This window comes from Ailuropoda melanoleuca, chromosome 4 (assembly GCF_002007445.2).
Source record: "Ailuropoda melanoleuca isolate Jingjing chromosome 4, ASM200744v2, whole genome shotgun sequence".
Classification (NCBI taxonomy): domain Eukaryota; kingdom Metazoa; phylum Chordata; class Mammalia; order Carnivora; family Ursidae; genus Ailuropoda; species Ailuropoda melanoleuca.
This window is the reverse complement of record NC_048221.1, coordinates 42,083,915-42,101,262: the sequence shown is the minus strand read 5'-3', so window position 1 is coordinate 42,101,262 and position 17,348 is coordinate 42,083,915. Positions and strand designations below refer to the sequence as shown.

Below are 17,348 nucleotides of genomic sequence, written 5' to 3'. Positions count from 1 at the left end.
ACCAAGAGGCAGATAACCAACACAACAAAGGCTGGAGGTTAAATCACAAAAGAAAATGATAAGAACTTAGATTTTTACCCTGGGGGCAGGGTGGGGAAGAACAATTGAGCTGTCTTCATAGATTCGAATTGCTGTCATGTGCATAAAAGAAAGCCCTTTCTATTGATGTCCAGGAGGCAAAAATAGGCCTTCGGCAATTGGGGGTTACAGAAGGCCCTATGGCCTTTAATATAATGAAGACCAATTTAAACTTCAGAGCTATAACAGCAGATGATTTATGAGGTAATGAGCTCTTTATCATTAGATATGGCCAAGCAGAGGATGGATGAGCTGTTTGAGATGTTGCAAAAATATTTATTTTTGCAATGAATGGGAAGTTAAATCTATGTTTCTATGAACTGTCTACTCCACCCTCAACATTCCTTTGATCTCCTTAGGAGTCTAATGCTTTTAGATCAAGTATGCATAAATGCAATTCACTTTTTATTTTTGAAAATATACTTTGACATTCTCATCCTGTTCCAGGGTATTGAAACTTCATTGCTTTTGCAAGTCCCTACTGGAGTCTTTTATCATTTCATGTGGTCTCTTGCTTCTAAGTTTCTTTACTGATGTCCTTTGCTGCCTCACTTCTAAGGCTGTTACTCTCTCTCCACCAAAGAGATGCTCAAAGGGTTTTTGTTTGAAAGTGAGAGGTATCTAGAAAGTAAATTTTTCCTCAATATAAAGAGGAGCAAAAAAATGTAGTTCAGATTCCCATGTTGTCAGTGACTCCTCATCTTTTGAACCTTTTGTGAAATAAAGACAATCTTGAGCAATTCCCAGGGCCATGTCTCAGTTTAGGGATCTTTATTCAGTGCTGATTTGAAGAAAGGAATAAACTCTACCTCTCCGAAGTCCAAGGTTAACCCTTCTCACTTAACAGAAATTACAGGTTGCCACTAATGCCCAAGAAATCTTTGTATTCTTCACCCTATAATCTTAAGACCTGAGACTGTAATTTCCATTTCTCCTTTGGTGAATTCATTTTTACCTTAGTTGCTAACACTTTCTGATCTATTCCTTCTTTAACAGTGGAACATTTAGAAGCTGCCAGAAGAAAGTTGTTCAGAAATAAGGAAGATTACATAAAGAATAATAAAAAAAAATGAGTACTTTTATTTCATACCCATTTCATCATCCCAAAATTTTGTTTTGTGATGCTAGTTGCCTATTGATAATATGCCCATTAAACAGGAGAAGGTACTGGAGCTAGGAATATAAAAGTAATTTTCCAAAATCACATTGTTTGCGTGTAGAAGGAGGAGGACTTGAACCTAGATCCTTCAGATACCAAGTCCTTTGCTCTTTCCCTAATACTACCTTTCTTCTTTTCTATGTATCTACAACTGATCCTTTTCTTCTATGTCAATATGATCCCCTTGGAGCATTCTTCCTTACTCTCAGACTTCCTTCTACACACCCAAACTCTCTGCATATCAAAGTCTACTCCGAACTACAAATGTTCCCCATCACCCATACCCTCACCCAACAACATTGTCTTTCCTGTGTTCAATTTCCTCAGAATCTTACAGAGTAAAATGTCAATCTGTCATTTCAATTACTTCAACACATTTATAGCTACTATTAGCAGGGAATAGAAGGCATTTGTTAAATCATTAAGAAATAATTCTTTTCTCCAAAATGGCTTCACTAGAGGACAGATTTTGAAACTTCAGTGTAAATAACAATCACTTAGAGGACTTGGTAAAACACAAACTGCTGGGTTCTACCATCCCAGTTTCTCCTTCAGTAGATCTGGGAAGGAGCCACGAAATTTACATCACTAACAAATTCCCTGGAAATGCTGATACTGGTGGGTCCCAGAACGCTACTTTGAAAATCACTAATATAATGGTAATTCTCAATCTCCTATGCATAATCATACCAGGAAGGGATATGGCTCAGAGTTTGATAAAATGGTGGCCATCTTATATATTTCTCTTTGGGTGGTATGTGGGAGCCTGGAGAAGATGTTCCTCAGTTCACAGATGCATGGCATGTCTGGGACAGAAGGGACCTAAAGATCTTCAGCCCAGTCTTCTCATTTTATAGGTGAGCAAGCAGAGGGGAAGATGGCAGCAGCTCTGTGACTAGATGTAGGCACCCCTTTGTGCTCCTCTGTGAACTGGTGAAGATGCTAACCTGTAAGCCCTTCCTGTCACTCCCTTCTCCCCATGGGTTCCCTATTCCCATTCACCCAAATAGTCAGGCTGTAGTGGGGTTTTTTATCTATTTTGTTCTATCATCAGCCACTGTCATGCTTAATCTGTATATTTTTAATGGGGAAAGAAAAAAAAAACTATCTTACAAATTGGAAGTTTAAAATCCTTCCCATTTGGCTTTTCTTAATTAAATGTATAATTCATGAGCCACTTAAGCTGAAATCATTGAATTTTTAAAATATTTTCTCCACCACCTATGACATTTATCTGTTATTAACGATTGTGATGCATTTTCCCTATGATGATTCAGCAGTAACATTAGAACTGTATGATAATTGGTCCTTCCTGAAGCATTGCCTGTAGTTTCACACTGACACCATCCTCTACAATTTTAATATTATTAGAAATGGCAGATCTACAGTAAGCAACTGAAGACTATATCTGCTGCTCTCTCAAGCATACAACAAATCCTATTTTCCCGGGAGCATGATTATGTTTTGACATCTTTTACAGCCCTATATCTTGCACTGTAATATTTAAAGTATAAACACAAGAGATATATGCAATTGTACCCATTTTATGGGATGTAATTTTTATCAAAGGGGAAGTATCCCACGTGAAAGAGACCAGTAGTGATAAACACTGACATTGAGAACTTCTATTGGCTCTATAAAGCAGAACTCAAAATTGGTAGTATGTTTCTAGAAGTAGAAAATAAATGAGAAGAATAAAGAATTTGAAGCACAGTGCTCAGATTTAGTGGATAAATCTACCCTTTGGAATATTCTGGCATGAGTGTACTTTACTGAAAACCTTGTGCAGAGCTCTAAGGTTAAATGTGGCTGCCTGTTGGGTGGTAAATCATGGTTATGCTAGCTCAGTGCAAAAACCTAATCCAAGAAAAATAATTCCTTTTCTGGGTTGAAGCCATTGATATCGGTACTGAGCAAGTTTATGATGTAACCCAGAACACAGCCCTGACACCTTTACAACCACTCCGATTTGAGTACCCATTTGTTCCACAATTACTGCTTAACCACCTAGATTTTATTAGATCCCTTTTGATGTACACATCTGCTGTTCAGAATCATGGAGATAGTTGATTTTGTGGCCTACAAACAACCACTAAGTAAAGGCCCTCTGAGTTCCTTTTATTGCTGGCTTCCAAAAAACTCTAGGGCTGGCATGTCCTACCTGAAAAAGGAATAAAAACACAGCCAGCTTCTGAATGAACTTCTGAGAAACCTCCAATTTTAAGGAAGACTGGTTAAGTCATGGGAGACAAATACAGAAGGACTAGACTTCCTTTTTTCTTCTCAATTTCCATCCTCTATGGGTGAATTAAATACAGAGAATGTAAGAGATGAGTTATTCCAGTGTTTCTCAACCACGCGTGATTTTGCGTGAGAGGGGTATTTGGCAATGTCTGGAGATATTTTTCTTTCTCGCTATTGGAAGAGGGGATGCCATTGCATCAAATAGGCACAGGCCAGGGATGTTGCTAAACATCTTCACAGTGCACAGGACAAACCCCATAACCAAGAATTATCTCACCCTAAATTGTCAATAGTGCTGATGTTGAGAAACCCTGGGCTGTACTAATGGAAACAGGCTATAACACGAGAGTTCTGTTTGATGTGCTGGAAAGCAAGGGAAAACATTCTTACTGGGAATGAATAAGATTCTGAAAGTAGACAGAGGAAATGTGGAGCACAGGACCTAGAAGAATGAACTCTGGGGTTCTGGTCAGCTACATGATCTTTCTGGTTCTAACACGGTACACTAATATTAGGCAAATCAATTCACCTCTCTAGGTGGTGTTTACATATTCTCCAATACAGATACACGTGCTATTTCCATTTATACTTCACTTAGCAATTATTTCCTGCTGTGGGCCAGATTATGCCAGACCAGATGAGGCAACAGAATAAATGCACTGGTGCTTAAAATCAAGATATGTCTTCTTGGGAAAGTTAACACTAACTTCTTTAACACAATTATTCAATTTATAGAATGGAGAAATTTTCTCTGAAAGTGTCACATGAGTTGAGGCACACAAAATGCTGAGCTGAGTGTCCAGTATATAGAAGGCATTCGTTATCTTATCCAATCATGTGGTATTAAACACTATTTATATATGGTGGTAAAAAGAGGGAGAGACAGACAGACAGACAACAGTTCCCAAATGGAGTCACTTGTGCTAAGTTCCATGTCAGCCAACCAAAACTTAATACCTAATCAAATTCTACTTCAGCCCCTCTCAGAAACGTGACCCTTAACCAGTCAATCTGGAGTTACCTGGTCAGCACTAATGAGGAACCCACCCGATAGACCCTACCAGTCTTCCAGAGGAAGGTGACCTTGCCTGAAACAATCTACTCTTTGCTGGAACAACTTCTTTATCCTGCCTCTTTCTGCCAATAAAGGTCTTTCATTTTGTATAGCTCTTCAGGTTTCCTTTCCATTTTTTTTTTTAGCATATCTTTGACAACTTTATTAGGATGCTTCTTTGTAAATTTTAAAAAATTTACTTATTTATTTATTATTTTTTTATTATGTTAGTCACCATACAGTACATCATTAGTTTTTGATGCAGTGTTCCATGATTCATTGTTTGCGTATAACATCCAGTGCTCCATGCAATACGTGCCCTCCTTAATACCCATCACCGGGCTAACCCATTCCCCACCCCCCTCCCCTCTAAAACCCTCAGACTGTTTCCTGGAGTCCATAGTCTCTCATGGTTCATCTCCCCCTCTGGTTTCCCCCCCTTCATTTTTCCCTTCCTTCTCCTAATTTCCTCCATGCTATTTTTTTTAAAGATTTTATTTATTTATTTGTCAGAGAGAGAGAGAGCATGCACAAGCAGGGGGAGTGGCAGGCGGAGGGGGAAGCAGTCTCTCTGCTGAGCAAGGAGCCCAACTCAGATGCAGGGCTCCATCCCAGGATCCTGGGATCATGACCTGAGCTGAAGGCAGATGCTTAACTGACTGAGCCACCCAGGCATCCCAAGGGTTCCTTTCCATTCATAAGATGATATGCTGCCCAATTCACAAATCATCGAATAAAGCCAATTAGATCTTTAAATATACGCAGTTAAATTTTGTTTTTTTAACAATGGTAAATACCAAATTTAGTTCTCCAAACCAGAACTTTCCCCTTAGATATGTAAACCCAGCTGCATACTCAAAATTTTCATTATTCTATCTAATAGACATCTGAATGTTAAAATGTCCCAAAACAAATGCTGATTTCCCCCATTCCAAAACCTGCTCTCTCTTTATTGGTATCATCCCAACAAATGGCATTCCATTCGTGTAATTGCTCAACCCAAAAACCCTTCCTCTCTTTCTCTTTACAATCTATATCCAATCTTTCAGGACATTATTTTAGGTATACCCTCTAAATATCTCCTGAAGATGGTTACTTGTTCACCGGTCTGCTGCCATCATCCTGCGTTAAGCCACCATTACTTCTCACCTGAGTCACTGTAATCACCTTTAACTCCTTATATTACTGCCCCTCTTTGGTCTATTCCTTAGAATAAACTTTTTAAATTGGAGATCAGAGAAAACACGCAGTCTTTTGCTCAATACCATATAATGCATTCTAATCTCACTCACAGTAAAATTTAAAGCCTCTATAATATCTTTAAGGTAGTGCTTACAACCTTATCTATGCTCCTGTTTGCTCACTTTCTTTATCCACACTGGCTTCATTGCTATTCTTCCAATGTGCCACACATAGCCCTACTGCAAGTCCTTTGCACATGCTGTTCCCTTTACCCAACTGCCTTTTCTCAATGTCTCACTCTCTCACTGCTTTAGTTCTCCTCTCAATGCCAACAAAGCCTTCTTTGGCTTCAGAATATACAACACCAACACACACCACCATTTTGTTTTCTCCCTAGCTTTTATTACCATCTGTCACATTTTTATATTTATTATAAAATTCATGAAGGTAAAGACTTTGTCACATTGCTCTCCACTATATCCCTAAAATTCACTAAAATGAGTGGTACTTAGTATGTACACAATAAATATTTGCTGAGTAAATATACAGTACCAGTTCAATGATGGTTATCACTTTTATACCAATAGGCAACTGTTCTGCCTATCTGCCTTTTACATATTAAGCAACCCTGAAGTAATACTGTCACTGCTTATTTGACCTACTCACTGAGAAAATACCACTGTCAAAAAACCCACAAAAACAAAAAAAACCACCAAAAACAAAACAGCAACAACAAAAAAGAAAACACCACTGTCATTTACTCCAGAAACAGAAGGAAAAAAAAAACTAATTGGGAAGAAGGACATATGAAAATTTAGCACTTTTTCTCAATGTAATTTCCTCTTTATAACACAATTTTGAGTTTTTGCTGGAATGATTTTCCATTTATGTTGGATTGTCAACAGTTTTATTGACAGAAATACAAACTCTGGGCTCAAACAACAGTGCTATCTTCCTACAACAGACATAGATACTCCAAACTACTGGCATAAATTCAATTGTTCTACCAACCTAAAAGTTATATCTTTGAAGGCAATGGAATATTTCCTCTAAAACAAATATTAAACCTATGATTTTTATGAGCCCAGGATTGAGAGTTTTATACCAAGACAATAAAGGGAAAGAATCTGCTTTACTTTAGATATGGTGAAACTATTATTTCACAGTGAAGGTGATCTTAATTATTTTAAAATACATGTATCATTTCTTCACTCTGTCATTTTTAAAGAAAATTTCACGTGAAGCTGGGCTAACTCACTGCACCTATGAAGATCTACTGACAGATTATTTTCATGTCCAACCTACAGCTTTGGCTTCAAGGCTTTCACATCATTAGAAAAATTGAGAGTCTGAAATTTTGCTTTCAGTGCTGTTGCAAATGACTTATGCATAATCTCTCTTACAGGTGACGGCTGCTCTTGACCAAAGCTCATCCTGGAGTTAAGTGGAAACCCATGAAAGACCTCTCTGCATGGCAGTTCAAAGTCTACCTCAAGGCTCAGTGACCCTCCCCTAAATGAATAAGTCAAATAAATAGTGTATTGCCTCTTATTGTCACATAAACCTGGAAGTAGAGAAAAGACCTTAGAATCCTCCAGAGACCTAGCAGAGGAAAGGAAAAGTCTTTATTTAGCTGACTACCAAGCACCTTGGTATTTACCTTTGCCAAGCACGGAGAGGCTAACTAGGAGACTTGTATTCTTCTGACATGGGTAACCAAATTAAGGATAATAACTATAATAGACAATAGAAGGACTGTTAGAGATTGTGTGGAGATGAGGGAAGTCACAGATTACCCTTAAGAGCCTTTACGAGAAAGGAAAGTGATGTCTAATAGGGAAAAAAGGGTTTCAGTCAGATGTGCATTGTAGCACTCTCTGTGTTCTTCAGACAAAACTTTCAGTAAAACTTACATCTCCCTGTAATATTTTAGAATTATATTTTTTAGAAAGATGGAAACAAGGGCTTAATCTGGCTCTACTGGCATAGACTCGGTCACATTCATGGAGTTTATCTCTAGTTAAGAATAGGATTAAGGAAGTGAATATACTTCTCTCCTCAGAGTATAGGGAATAGTTCCTGTTTTGTGTCCAAATATCACATTTCTAAGAGATAAAGCAGAATGTGCCAGTTTTGTGTTCTGGCATTATTGCCTAGGTTTCTTTTCTTTTTCACTATAGGTACTTTCCTCTAGAATAAGCTTCATCTGTAAATCCTCTCTTTCTAGAAGAATAGCACATTTGTGGTTACTTTAAAAATTCGGTAGGAAAACATCCATGAAAAAGCCTATTCTGGAGTCAGGTCTCCTTTGGTCTTTTCAGGAGGGAAAAAAAAGGACATCCATATAACAGCACCTGTTCAGTTTGGCTTATGTTGATTACTCTATTTCACTGAGTTGTCACTAAACATTTATATGGGAAATCCATCTATACACTTTTTTCTTTTGTTTTGTTCCTGGAGCTATTTTCTTTTTCTTGGGTAAATTTATAGGATTCAGCCTAGTTGATAATTTTTCTTACTCTCCCATAGTTCTTGTTTTTTTGTTTTTGTTTTATAAAACACACTAAAATGTATTTGATAGGCCTGCCTTGTTAAGAAATGTTTTCCAATTTTTTTGTGATAATACTAGAGAGAAAATATAAAGAACTCAGCATGTTCTGATAATAGCAAGGAATTGAATTTAGCCAATGACTTGAGTGAGCTGGGAAGTGGATTCTTCCTTAGACTTTCCAGAAGAGAATGCCTTCTGGTCATGACTTTGATTTTATCCTTGTAAGAGTCTGAGTAGAGAGACCAGCCACATCATCCTTTGGCTTCTGACATATAGAACTGTGTGCTAATAAATGGGTGTTGCTTGAAGCTACCAAGCTTTACGTAGATTGTTACTTACTAAAGAAAAAATATATATATATAGATACACATACATATACACACACACACATACATATATGTGTGTGTGTGTATATATATATATATATATATATATATTATATATATATATATATTCTAAACCAAGGAAAAAAATTACAAAGACAAAAATGTCTATGTGTAAAGCCGGCTCACTTTAAACCAGCTGTCCACTAATCCAATTTGAAGGTTATCCAACCAATATGTTTCTCTACATTCTTGAAGTCTTTCTTGGCACAATTCACCTTTATAGGAAGGTGAGAAAGGAAAAGGAAGAATAAGGAATTGTTTTAAATAGGCCAGTTAAAGACACTCTTAGAACTCTTAGTAAACCCAGGAGGTGTAAGAGTGTTGAAACTGCTAAACAATCTGAGGTTTAACCATTAACTACAGAGCTTTCTATCCAAGGCATTTTTTTTTTTTTTAAATCAGAAAGTCCTGCACTGGAATCTTGCCTTCATTTACCAACTGAAAACTGATTTACTTAGTTTAATTGAGTCTTGGATTCCTTATTTTAAAATTATTGTTTTTAATTATTGGAATACTGAGAAAGAGAAAATAAATGGAAAGCCCTTACAGGGCTTGTTCATGATAACAATTCAATAACTGGTAGCCTTTGTTACTATTATCAATACTTTCTCCTAATTAATTGATGACTATTTGTATAATTGGATCAAAGGGTGTCTGTCAATATTCCCCTCAGTTTTGATCTGGGAGAACTATAAGGAATAGAAAAACAATATTCCAGTATTTCTGCCCTTGCAGAGATGAGGAAGCCCATGGCACACCCTAGAGCTCTCCAGATGAAAATTCCTATAAATCCTGGATGAAGTCAATATTGACAAATACCCTTGAAATCCTGCTAAAACATTACATATGATATAATTAAATTTGGTATCACAGAAGTTTGTCATAACTCACATGCAATAGGCATTAGTTAATCAGTTAAAAAGATCTTAACTGAAGGCAGTGTTTGTGACTTAATTTCATGGCATTAAGCAGAGAGACACTGTTACAAGGGTTACATGTTTTAAATGACCAACATATACTTTAACAGTGGTAGGTAACAAGGTAACAAGGGAAAGCTTCTACTTGGCTGCTTTTTTATTATTATTTTTTCTAAAGATTTTATTTATTTTAGAGAGAGAGAAGGGGCGGGGAAACAGAGAGGGAGGGAGAGGGACAAGCAGACTGCGCTGAGCACAGAGCACAATTCAGGACTGGATCTCAGAACCCTGAGATCATGACCTGAGCTGAAACTAAGAGTTGGAGGCTAAACATACTGAGCCACCCAGGCGCCCCATTCACTGTCTTTTTAAAATACGTGGCATTCATTTACAAATATTCGACATTTCTGCTACCTTTATTTAGTGTAAACAAAGTTGAAAATAATCTTCAATTCTGTCAAGATTCTTTGACCAAAGTCAGAGCCTAAAATGACACAGACTGACACAAACAGACATGGCTTTGTATATCTTGTCATCTTAGGTTATAGTACTAAAAAATAATTTCCCTATGGTTAAAAAATAAGCACCATCAAATTTTTTCAATGCTCTGGAATAATACTATTTTATCTCAGACAGCACTGAAAACAGTGTAACTCTCACCTAATATTTCAGGTGAGCATAATGCTATACTACTCTAATATTAATGAATAAGATATTGTTAACTTCTAATCAGTTTCCTTTTCTTTTTGTATCAGCATTTCAAGAGATTGTGTAAAAATGAAAATAATTGAAAAGTGTTTTCAACTTTTTAAAAGATTGTTTAATATAGGGATAAGATTGCTTCCACTTTATTTTTAAATATTTGTTATATTTGCTTTCAAAATTTTCCCATTGCAGAGTGGAAATCAACTAGAAAAGGGATGCTCTCAGGATCCAGACTGCCTGGATTTGAAGCTTGGCTCCACTGGCTATCAGCTGTGTTATGTTGGACCGGTTACTTAACCTGTCTACCTTATTGTTCTCATTTGTGTGTATTGTAAAACAATAATCATAGTATCTCTCTCATGAAGCTGCTGTGAGAAATTTAAAAGTTAATACATACAAAGTATTTAGATCTCTACTTTGTAAGTACTTGCTATTATTATTAAGGTAATTATAATACAATCAGTATGATATTAAATTGTACCAAATGAAATGACTCCATGGATATTTTGATACTGCCTCTTCCAGCTTCACTGTTGGTTGAGAATCTACCAAATTTTACTAAATCATTTGGAATTTGACAAAATGCAACCCAAAGGGGTGGTTTAGGCCTTTGACAACAGGTTAATTCACAGGTCAATCCAGATTATTACAAACTAGAGGTTGTCATTGACTGCATGATTTCACCATTGCTAAGAGATATTCTGATTTTATGCCATCCAAAATTTGCTTCTAATTAATGGAGTAGCTCTCATCTTCCAATAGTTAAAGTGAGGTTGCCAAGAGGAATGTTGGAATTTGCTTTTCCGCAGAGGTCTATAATAACAATGAAATTACAATCTCAGCTTTCTTTTCTGAATAAATATGAGTCATTACACTAATCAGTTTACATTCATTAGCTCACTTAATATTCACAACAGCACTACAATGCAGATATCAGTTAGTATCTCTATTCTGCAGATGAGGAAACTGAGCCTAAAGAGGTTAAAGAAATTATCTCTTGCCATTCAGGGTGACAAGCATTGGACTACAGTAATGTTCAGTTTCACTCTGTACCCTGGTGCTCACACTGGGTGCCATGCTGCATCTCCTTAAGGTTATGTTTGTTGAGTGACTGCTTGAACAAAATTTCTTTTGAAAAAGATTTAGATTAGTACTGTTTAGATACAGTAGAAAGAACATGAAGAGCTTCAAGGTCCTTTTGATTTGATGAAGAGCTACATTGACTTCAAGACATGATGTGCCTTTTTTACGCCTCCAGTGACCACGTTAATGGTGTGACCCAATTACCCCCCCACCATACCTCCAAAGTGTGGTGGTGGGCCACAGAGAAGCACCACACCTTGACCTTCTCGGACGGACACTGCGCTTCTTGTTTTGGTTTCAAAGTCTTCAATATCTTGGAAAACAAACAAAACAGCTTTAGAATTACCTTGCAGTAAAAAACATTTTAAAGTAGAATCTTGAACTTATTATTCTTAACAGTAATGGACACTCATGCTTGACTGACCAAAAGAGTCAGTGAATGATCAGTTTATCTACACTGACTATTATCTCTAAAAATCTTGTTTTTCTTTTCTTCTTTCTTTTTCATATAATTAAATGGAGTATGTGATGAAGACATTTATTAACATTACCTACTATCTGTTTGCTCTTATTCTCCCAGGCAGCCTGGAGCCCAGCAGGAAATCTTTAAAACCCAGCACATATTTACTTTCCTTGCCCAGGGAAGGTGTGATTAAAAAAAACAAAACAAAACAAAACAAAAAGTATGCAGCAAGTTTGCTACAGTCTTTTAGCCTCTTAGATTAATGATTGGTATTTGATGTGCAGATGGAGTCCGTGAGCATTTAGGATGGAACGGTGTGAGGGAAAGAGTTCTATGTGACTGAACTATTGAGAAAGAAGGTATATTTTCTAATTTTCTCATTCTACTCCTTCACAGCGCAGCTTCATGATCTTGTTTGGAGTGGTGTAATTTCCTAGAACACCAAAGAATCATAGAAATTCACTGTTAGAAGAAAGCTAACTAGTTATCTCATTAAGCCATCCACATGAAGTACAAATCTTTCCACATTCCTGGAATCGTCAGTCAGCCTCCAGGAATGGGTAATTGTTGAACTTCTCTGAACCTTAGTTTTTTAACCTGTAAAATGCCATTATACACTCATTTACTCTTTTAACAAATCTGTATTGAACCCCTACTAAAAATACAGGAAGTGTATTAAAGGAGAGAAGACATATTGGTAAGTAAATCAGGCATGTACCTTGCCCTTATTGTGCTTATTATCTAATAGGAAAACTAGAACACAAGTTAAAAAACAAATAAACCAATGTACATTTACAAATTGTGGTAATTATTGTGGGTGAAGACTGCTATTGTGTACAAAAAAGCATTCTCCTTTCTTCCACAGGAATAGATTTGTAGATCAAATATGCTTTTCTAACCAGAGGACACATTTCTCAGACATCTTTTCAATTAATGTAGTAAGCAGAAACAATGAGTGAAACTTCCATGTATTATGTGTGAAAGGAAATCTCCACAGTTTTGTTCTCCTCCCATCCCCTCAGCACCTAGATTGCCATGACATGAAAGATCTTGTTGAAGATGAAAGAGCCACCGTTAACCTGGGTACTTGAGTGACTGCATGGAATACAACTACAGCTGATCTGGAACATCCACTCTGGATCAGGATAGTAGAGACAAGTCAACTCCTATCTTGTTTGAGGCATTTATTTTAGGTTCTCTGTGTTATAGCAGGTTAACTTTTATCCCAACTGACATATCTTGTGAATGAAAAGAACAGAATGCAGATCTGTTGGATGAGAAAGAGACAGCCATGCAACGGTGATATACATCAGGGAAAATAGTCCTTGCAGAAAGAAAAACAGGTTTCAAAACCTAGATATAGCAAATGGGAGGGAAGTTTCACAATATTGAAAGGAAGCACTGTTCATGGGCACATAGTGGGCAAGGGTCAATTAGAAACTTCAATAATCAGGGCACTGGGGTCTATTATATTCCATTAGGATTATATTAAAAGTACAAAGGGAATACCTGGAAACAACTGAATAATAAATCAGTGCAGAAGTTGAGTAATATCTGCAACATTCATAGAATGGAATGCCGTCAATGATTAGAAAGAATGATCTAAATATAAAGGACTGACTTGGGAAGTTCTTGGAAAGTGAGCTACACTATTAAATTTAAAAAGTGCTAAATATTGCTATGACATTATCCCATTATAAAAGAAAAAAGTAAAAACCTAAATATGAGCATCTCTTTTAACTGATAAAGAGAAAATTATAAAACATATATTTTTGATATTCACCTTAGTTTTCTCAAGGGAGTGAATGGGACATATGGAAGTAGAGATTATTAAATCTTTACCTACACCTCTCTTTACCTTTAAAAAATATTATAAAGATTATAAATTATGGGGTTTTTTATTCATTTTTAACAACTTTACTGGAGTATAATTACAATAAATTATTGGTGTGATTTAGAGAAATTGAAGACTTCTATTTTCTACATAATATGGGTGTCTTATTCATGAGTTATTTAAATGACAATGTCATGTATGCTATATAATACATGAGCACTGAACTCAGAGGAGAGGCAAGGTCCAGATTTATAAGAATAGAATTCATCAGCATATCTATAGTATTTAAAGCCATAGGACTGTATGTAATCCCCATGGGATGGCTCTTAAATTTTTGGCATGAGCAATTTGATCCATCATTTAGAATCAAACTCTAGAAATCTCCAATATTTAGAAGTAGAATAGAGGATTATGGAGAAAGGAAAGAATAAAGGAAAGAAAGGGAAGAAGGAAAGGAGACAGCGGGTCAGAGAGAAGAGAAAGAAGGAAGAAAGCAGGGTCTAAGACACAGAGTAAGATGTGGACAGAAAAATGTTGTTGTATTAAGCAACATAAAGGTCACATTTAATCTTGACAAGAGAAGTTAAAGTGGAATTATGGAGAAGAGGCCAAAGTGAATTGAGGGGTAAATAGTAGATAGTAGAAAAGAACATGGGATCACAAGTGTGCAAATTTTTTAGAGTTGGCTATGAATGGGAGGTGAGATTTTGAGAACAGGGAATAGTTTGGAGGGCAGGGGTGATATACTGATGTAAATAAACAGGTAAAGAAAGAGATGGATAATTCTAAGACACAGATTAGGGTGAAGTTCTTAAAAAATCAGAAAGGTGGCAATCAGAGCCCCTATGGAAGTGTTGACCTTTGTAAGGAGGAGGGATTAAGACAAAAGGTATAATTATTGATACAAGATAGACTGTAGAATTATCTGCTATTTAGATAAGATTTTTACAGCGGTTTCAAATTTCTCAGTGAAACAGATGGCAGAGTGTTGGGTAAATCATTGAGAAAGGGGAAAAATGCAATAAATAAGCCTACTTATCAGGGTTATTATGGGGATTAAATAAAATAATGAATTAAAAGCATCTAACCTATGGTGTGTTATAGAGGAGGTGATCAATATGCGGTAATTATTACGATTCTGACACACCAACTGATTAGGTCATGCCACTATATTTTCCCCTGACTGATACAAAGTTCAGATACACCAATGTGCAAACACAATTAGCATATTTCAGTTCCAATAAAATTTTTTGTACACGGATGTTTCAATTTGAAGCACCCATGCTGTATATCTTTGTTATTTACCAAATAAGTATTCTTTCTTGTAGACTTGCTCTCTTTCCATTAAAATGAAGCGTTCGATGAAATAGATGGATTATGTCTGATACATAAATTTAGTAACTCTTATATGTACTCTATTTTTAATAATACAGATATTTGGCCAAGATAAACTCTACTTATCCCTAGCTACACCCCCTTATCTTCCTCCAGCTGCTCTTGATTAGCAGTCATTAGCTTTACACTAACTCAGGACCTGGCATTCCTTGTCTGTTTCTTACAGAGGATTTTTAATCAAATATGTGCCCTTTCTTCTTTGGCCATGGAAACGCTAAAACAACATACATATGTTGGTACCACTGATGTGAACTATTGCCTTGACTTGGGTTTGCATAATTTTAAATGTGACTCAATAAGGATCAAGCTAACAAACTCTTTTTAAAACCAAAAATCAATATATCGTATTCATTGTTTCTATTTCTAGTAGTAATAACAGGTGAGGATTTAAAAATGTTTTTCCTACTATCATGATTGAAAGGTCCCATTAAATTGTCATTATTTTTTAATGGTCACAAAAACAAAAACTGTCACAAAGGAGTAATGAGAAATTGAATGATTCTATGAAATTAACAAGCTTTGGATTGAATTTTCTCAGTGTCACATTGTCAGTGTGCCATACTCCCAGTAACATCAATCATGTTCTCAGTGTTAATCAGAAGCCATTATAACACATTGTTGATAAGACCACTGATATTTTAATATATTCAGTGTTCATTTCCACTTATATAGGATCTGCTTGCAACATAATTTCTTCCTGCCTTTTATGATTACAATGAGGTTTCTAATAGTTGACATGAAAGGAAATCAACATCTCTCAAAAGTCATACAAGTCCTGTTAGCTATCAAAACACAGTCATCCCAAATGGTACTAGTTCACAGGTTTTAATTAATAATTCAGATTTTAAAATTATTTAATAGCCACACAGATGACAGACAAGATATAATTCTGCCTTATTTAAACTAGGTGCCATCTCATGTGAATATGCTTTGATCAAGATCTATTTTAAGTATTCAATGTGTAACTCAAGTGCCTTTTTTGCTAGCCAGATACATGATATAATTCAGATATTTTGAGGCAAGGTTGACTGAATTAGGTAGCCATTTGAGCATCCAATGAGATTTTCTTTGCTCTGTAACACCTTTAAAGACTCTAGATTTATTCTCATGTGAGGAGAGGCCAGAAAGAACCACCAGTTTCTATTTTTGTCCTATCCATTTTTGCTTAAGAGAAAACAGCTTGGTGTGAGATCGTTCCCTGAGATGGTCTCAAATTCTGTATTATTTGGAGAAACTCCCATAAGCCACAAAGGTGACCTGCCCAGGCTGTCCTTGTGCTCAAGGTATAAGTCCTGCAGAGCAGGTTGTTGTTAAAGATCCCGATTGTTGAGGTTGCTCTCATTAAGCCATTCTGATGACCATGGCTTATCGGATCCTGTGGTTTTATTGCTGGTTTTGGAGGAAGCATTTGGCAGGAACATAAGCAAAAATGCAGTCACAAACAAGGCTCTGTTCCAAAGGCCAGCAGGAAGTGCCTGAGAATGGCCCATAAAGTAAGCTTTAAAGAATTACAGGGCCATATGCTCTCTCCTGGAGCAACCAAGGTGCAGAGGAGGGACAAGGGCCACCAAAATGTATTTAAAATTAAGTCCAAGCAATGCTAAGTATTGCATCGTCTAATTGTTAGGAGAATATATCTTTGCAGCTGCCATGTGTAGGAATGAATCTCTGCCTAATTAAAGTGAGAAAACTATATTATTTGCTGCCAAGGCCTGAGGATCACAATCAGAGGATGTGCTTGGCAGCGCCAGTCCCTGACACAGAAGGAGGCCAGTGGTTTGCCAATGCTCATAAGTTTGGAGGAAGGCTACGGGTACCTGGGGTTCAATGACCCAGACCAGGAGGACAATACCTATGAAGCTGGGGATAGGAAAAGCTATTCACCAGGAAAATGTGCATGCTTCAAGCAGGACATACTACAGTGGAGTTGTTCAACATCTGAATAATAATATTAATTGGACCTTTATCCACTTGTTATGCATTATTTTATTTTAATATTTTAAATCATTTGCTCTCTTTCTGTCATATATCAAGAATAACTACTATGTGCCAGCCACTCAGTGAAGAACTTTCATTGAATTCTCATGATGACCCTGGCATGCAGGTACCACTATCACATTCACTTAACAAAGAAGGAATAGGAGGTTCATAAAGGATCAGCAACAGAACAGTTCGGTCAAAACAGAACTGAAGAGGAGGTAGCCTGGTTCCAGAGCTCACACTCTCAAACATGATGGTCTTCTGCTTTCCAAATGTTAACTGGGATCTCCCTGCCATACACAAGATACAAAATAGGC

General features: G+C 36.6%; 1 protein-coding gene across 1 annotated transcript in view; it reads right to left on the bottom strand.

The window, feature by feature from the left end:
• Positions 1 to 17,348, bottom strand: part of CNTN6 (contactin 6) — a 269,942-nt gene that overhangs the window by 102,956 nt on the left and 149,638 nt on the right. The window contains 1 exon segment of the mRNA XM_011220649.3: positions 11,577 to 11,672. Within this exon segment, the coding sequence (XP_011218951.3) occupies positions 11,577 to 11,672 (96 nt within the window).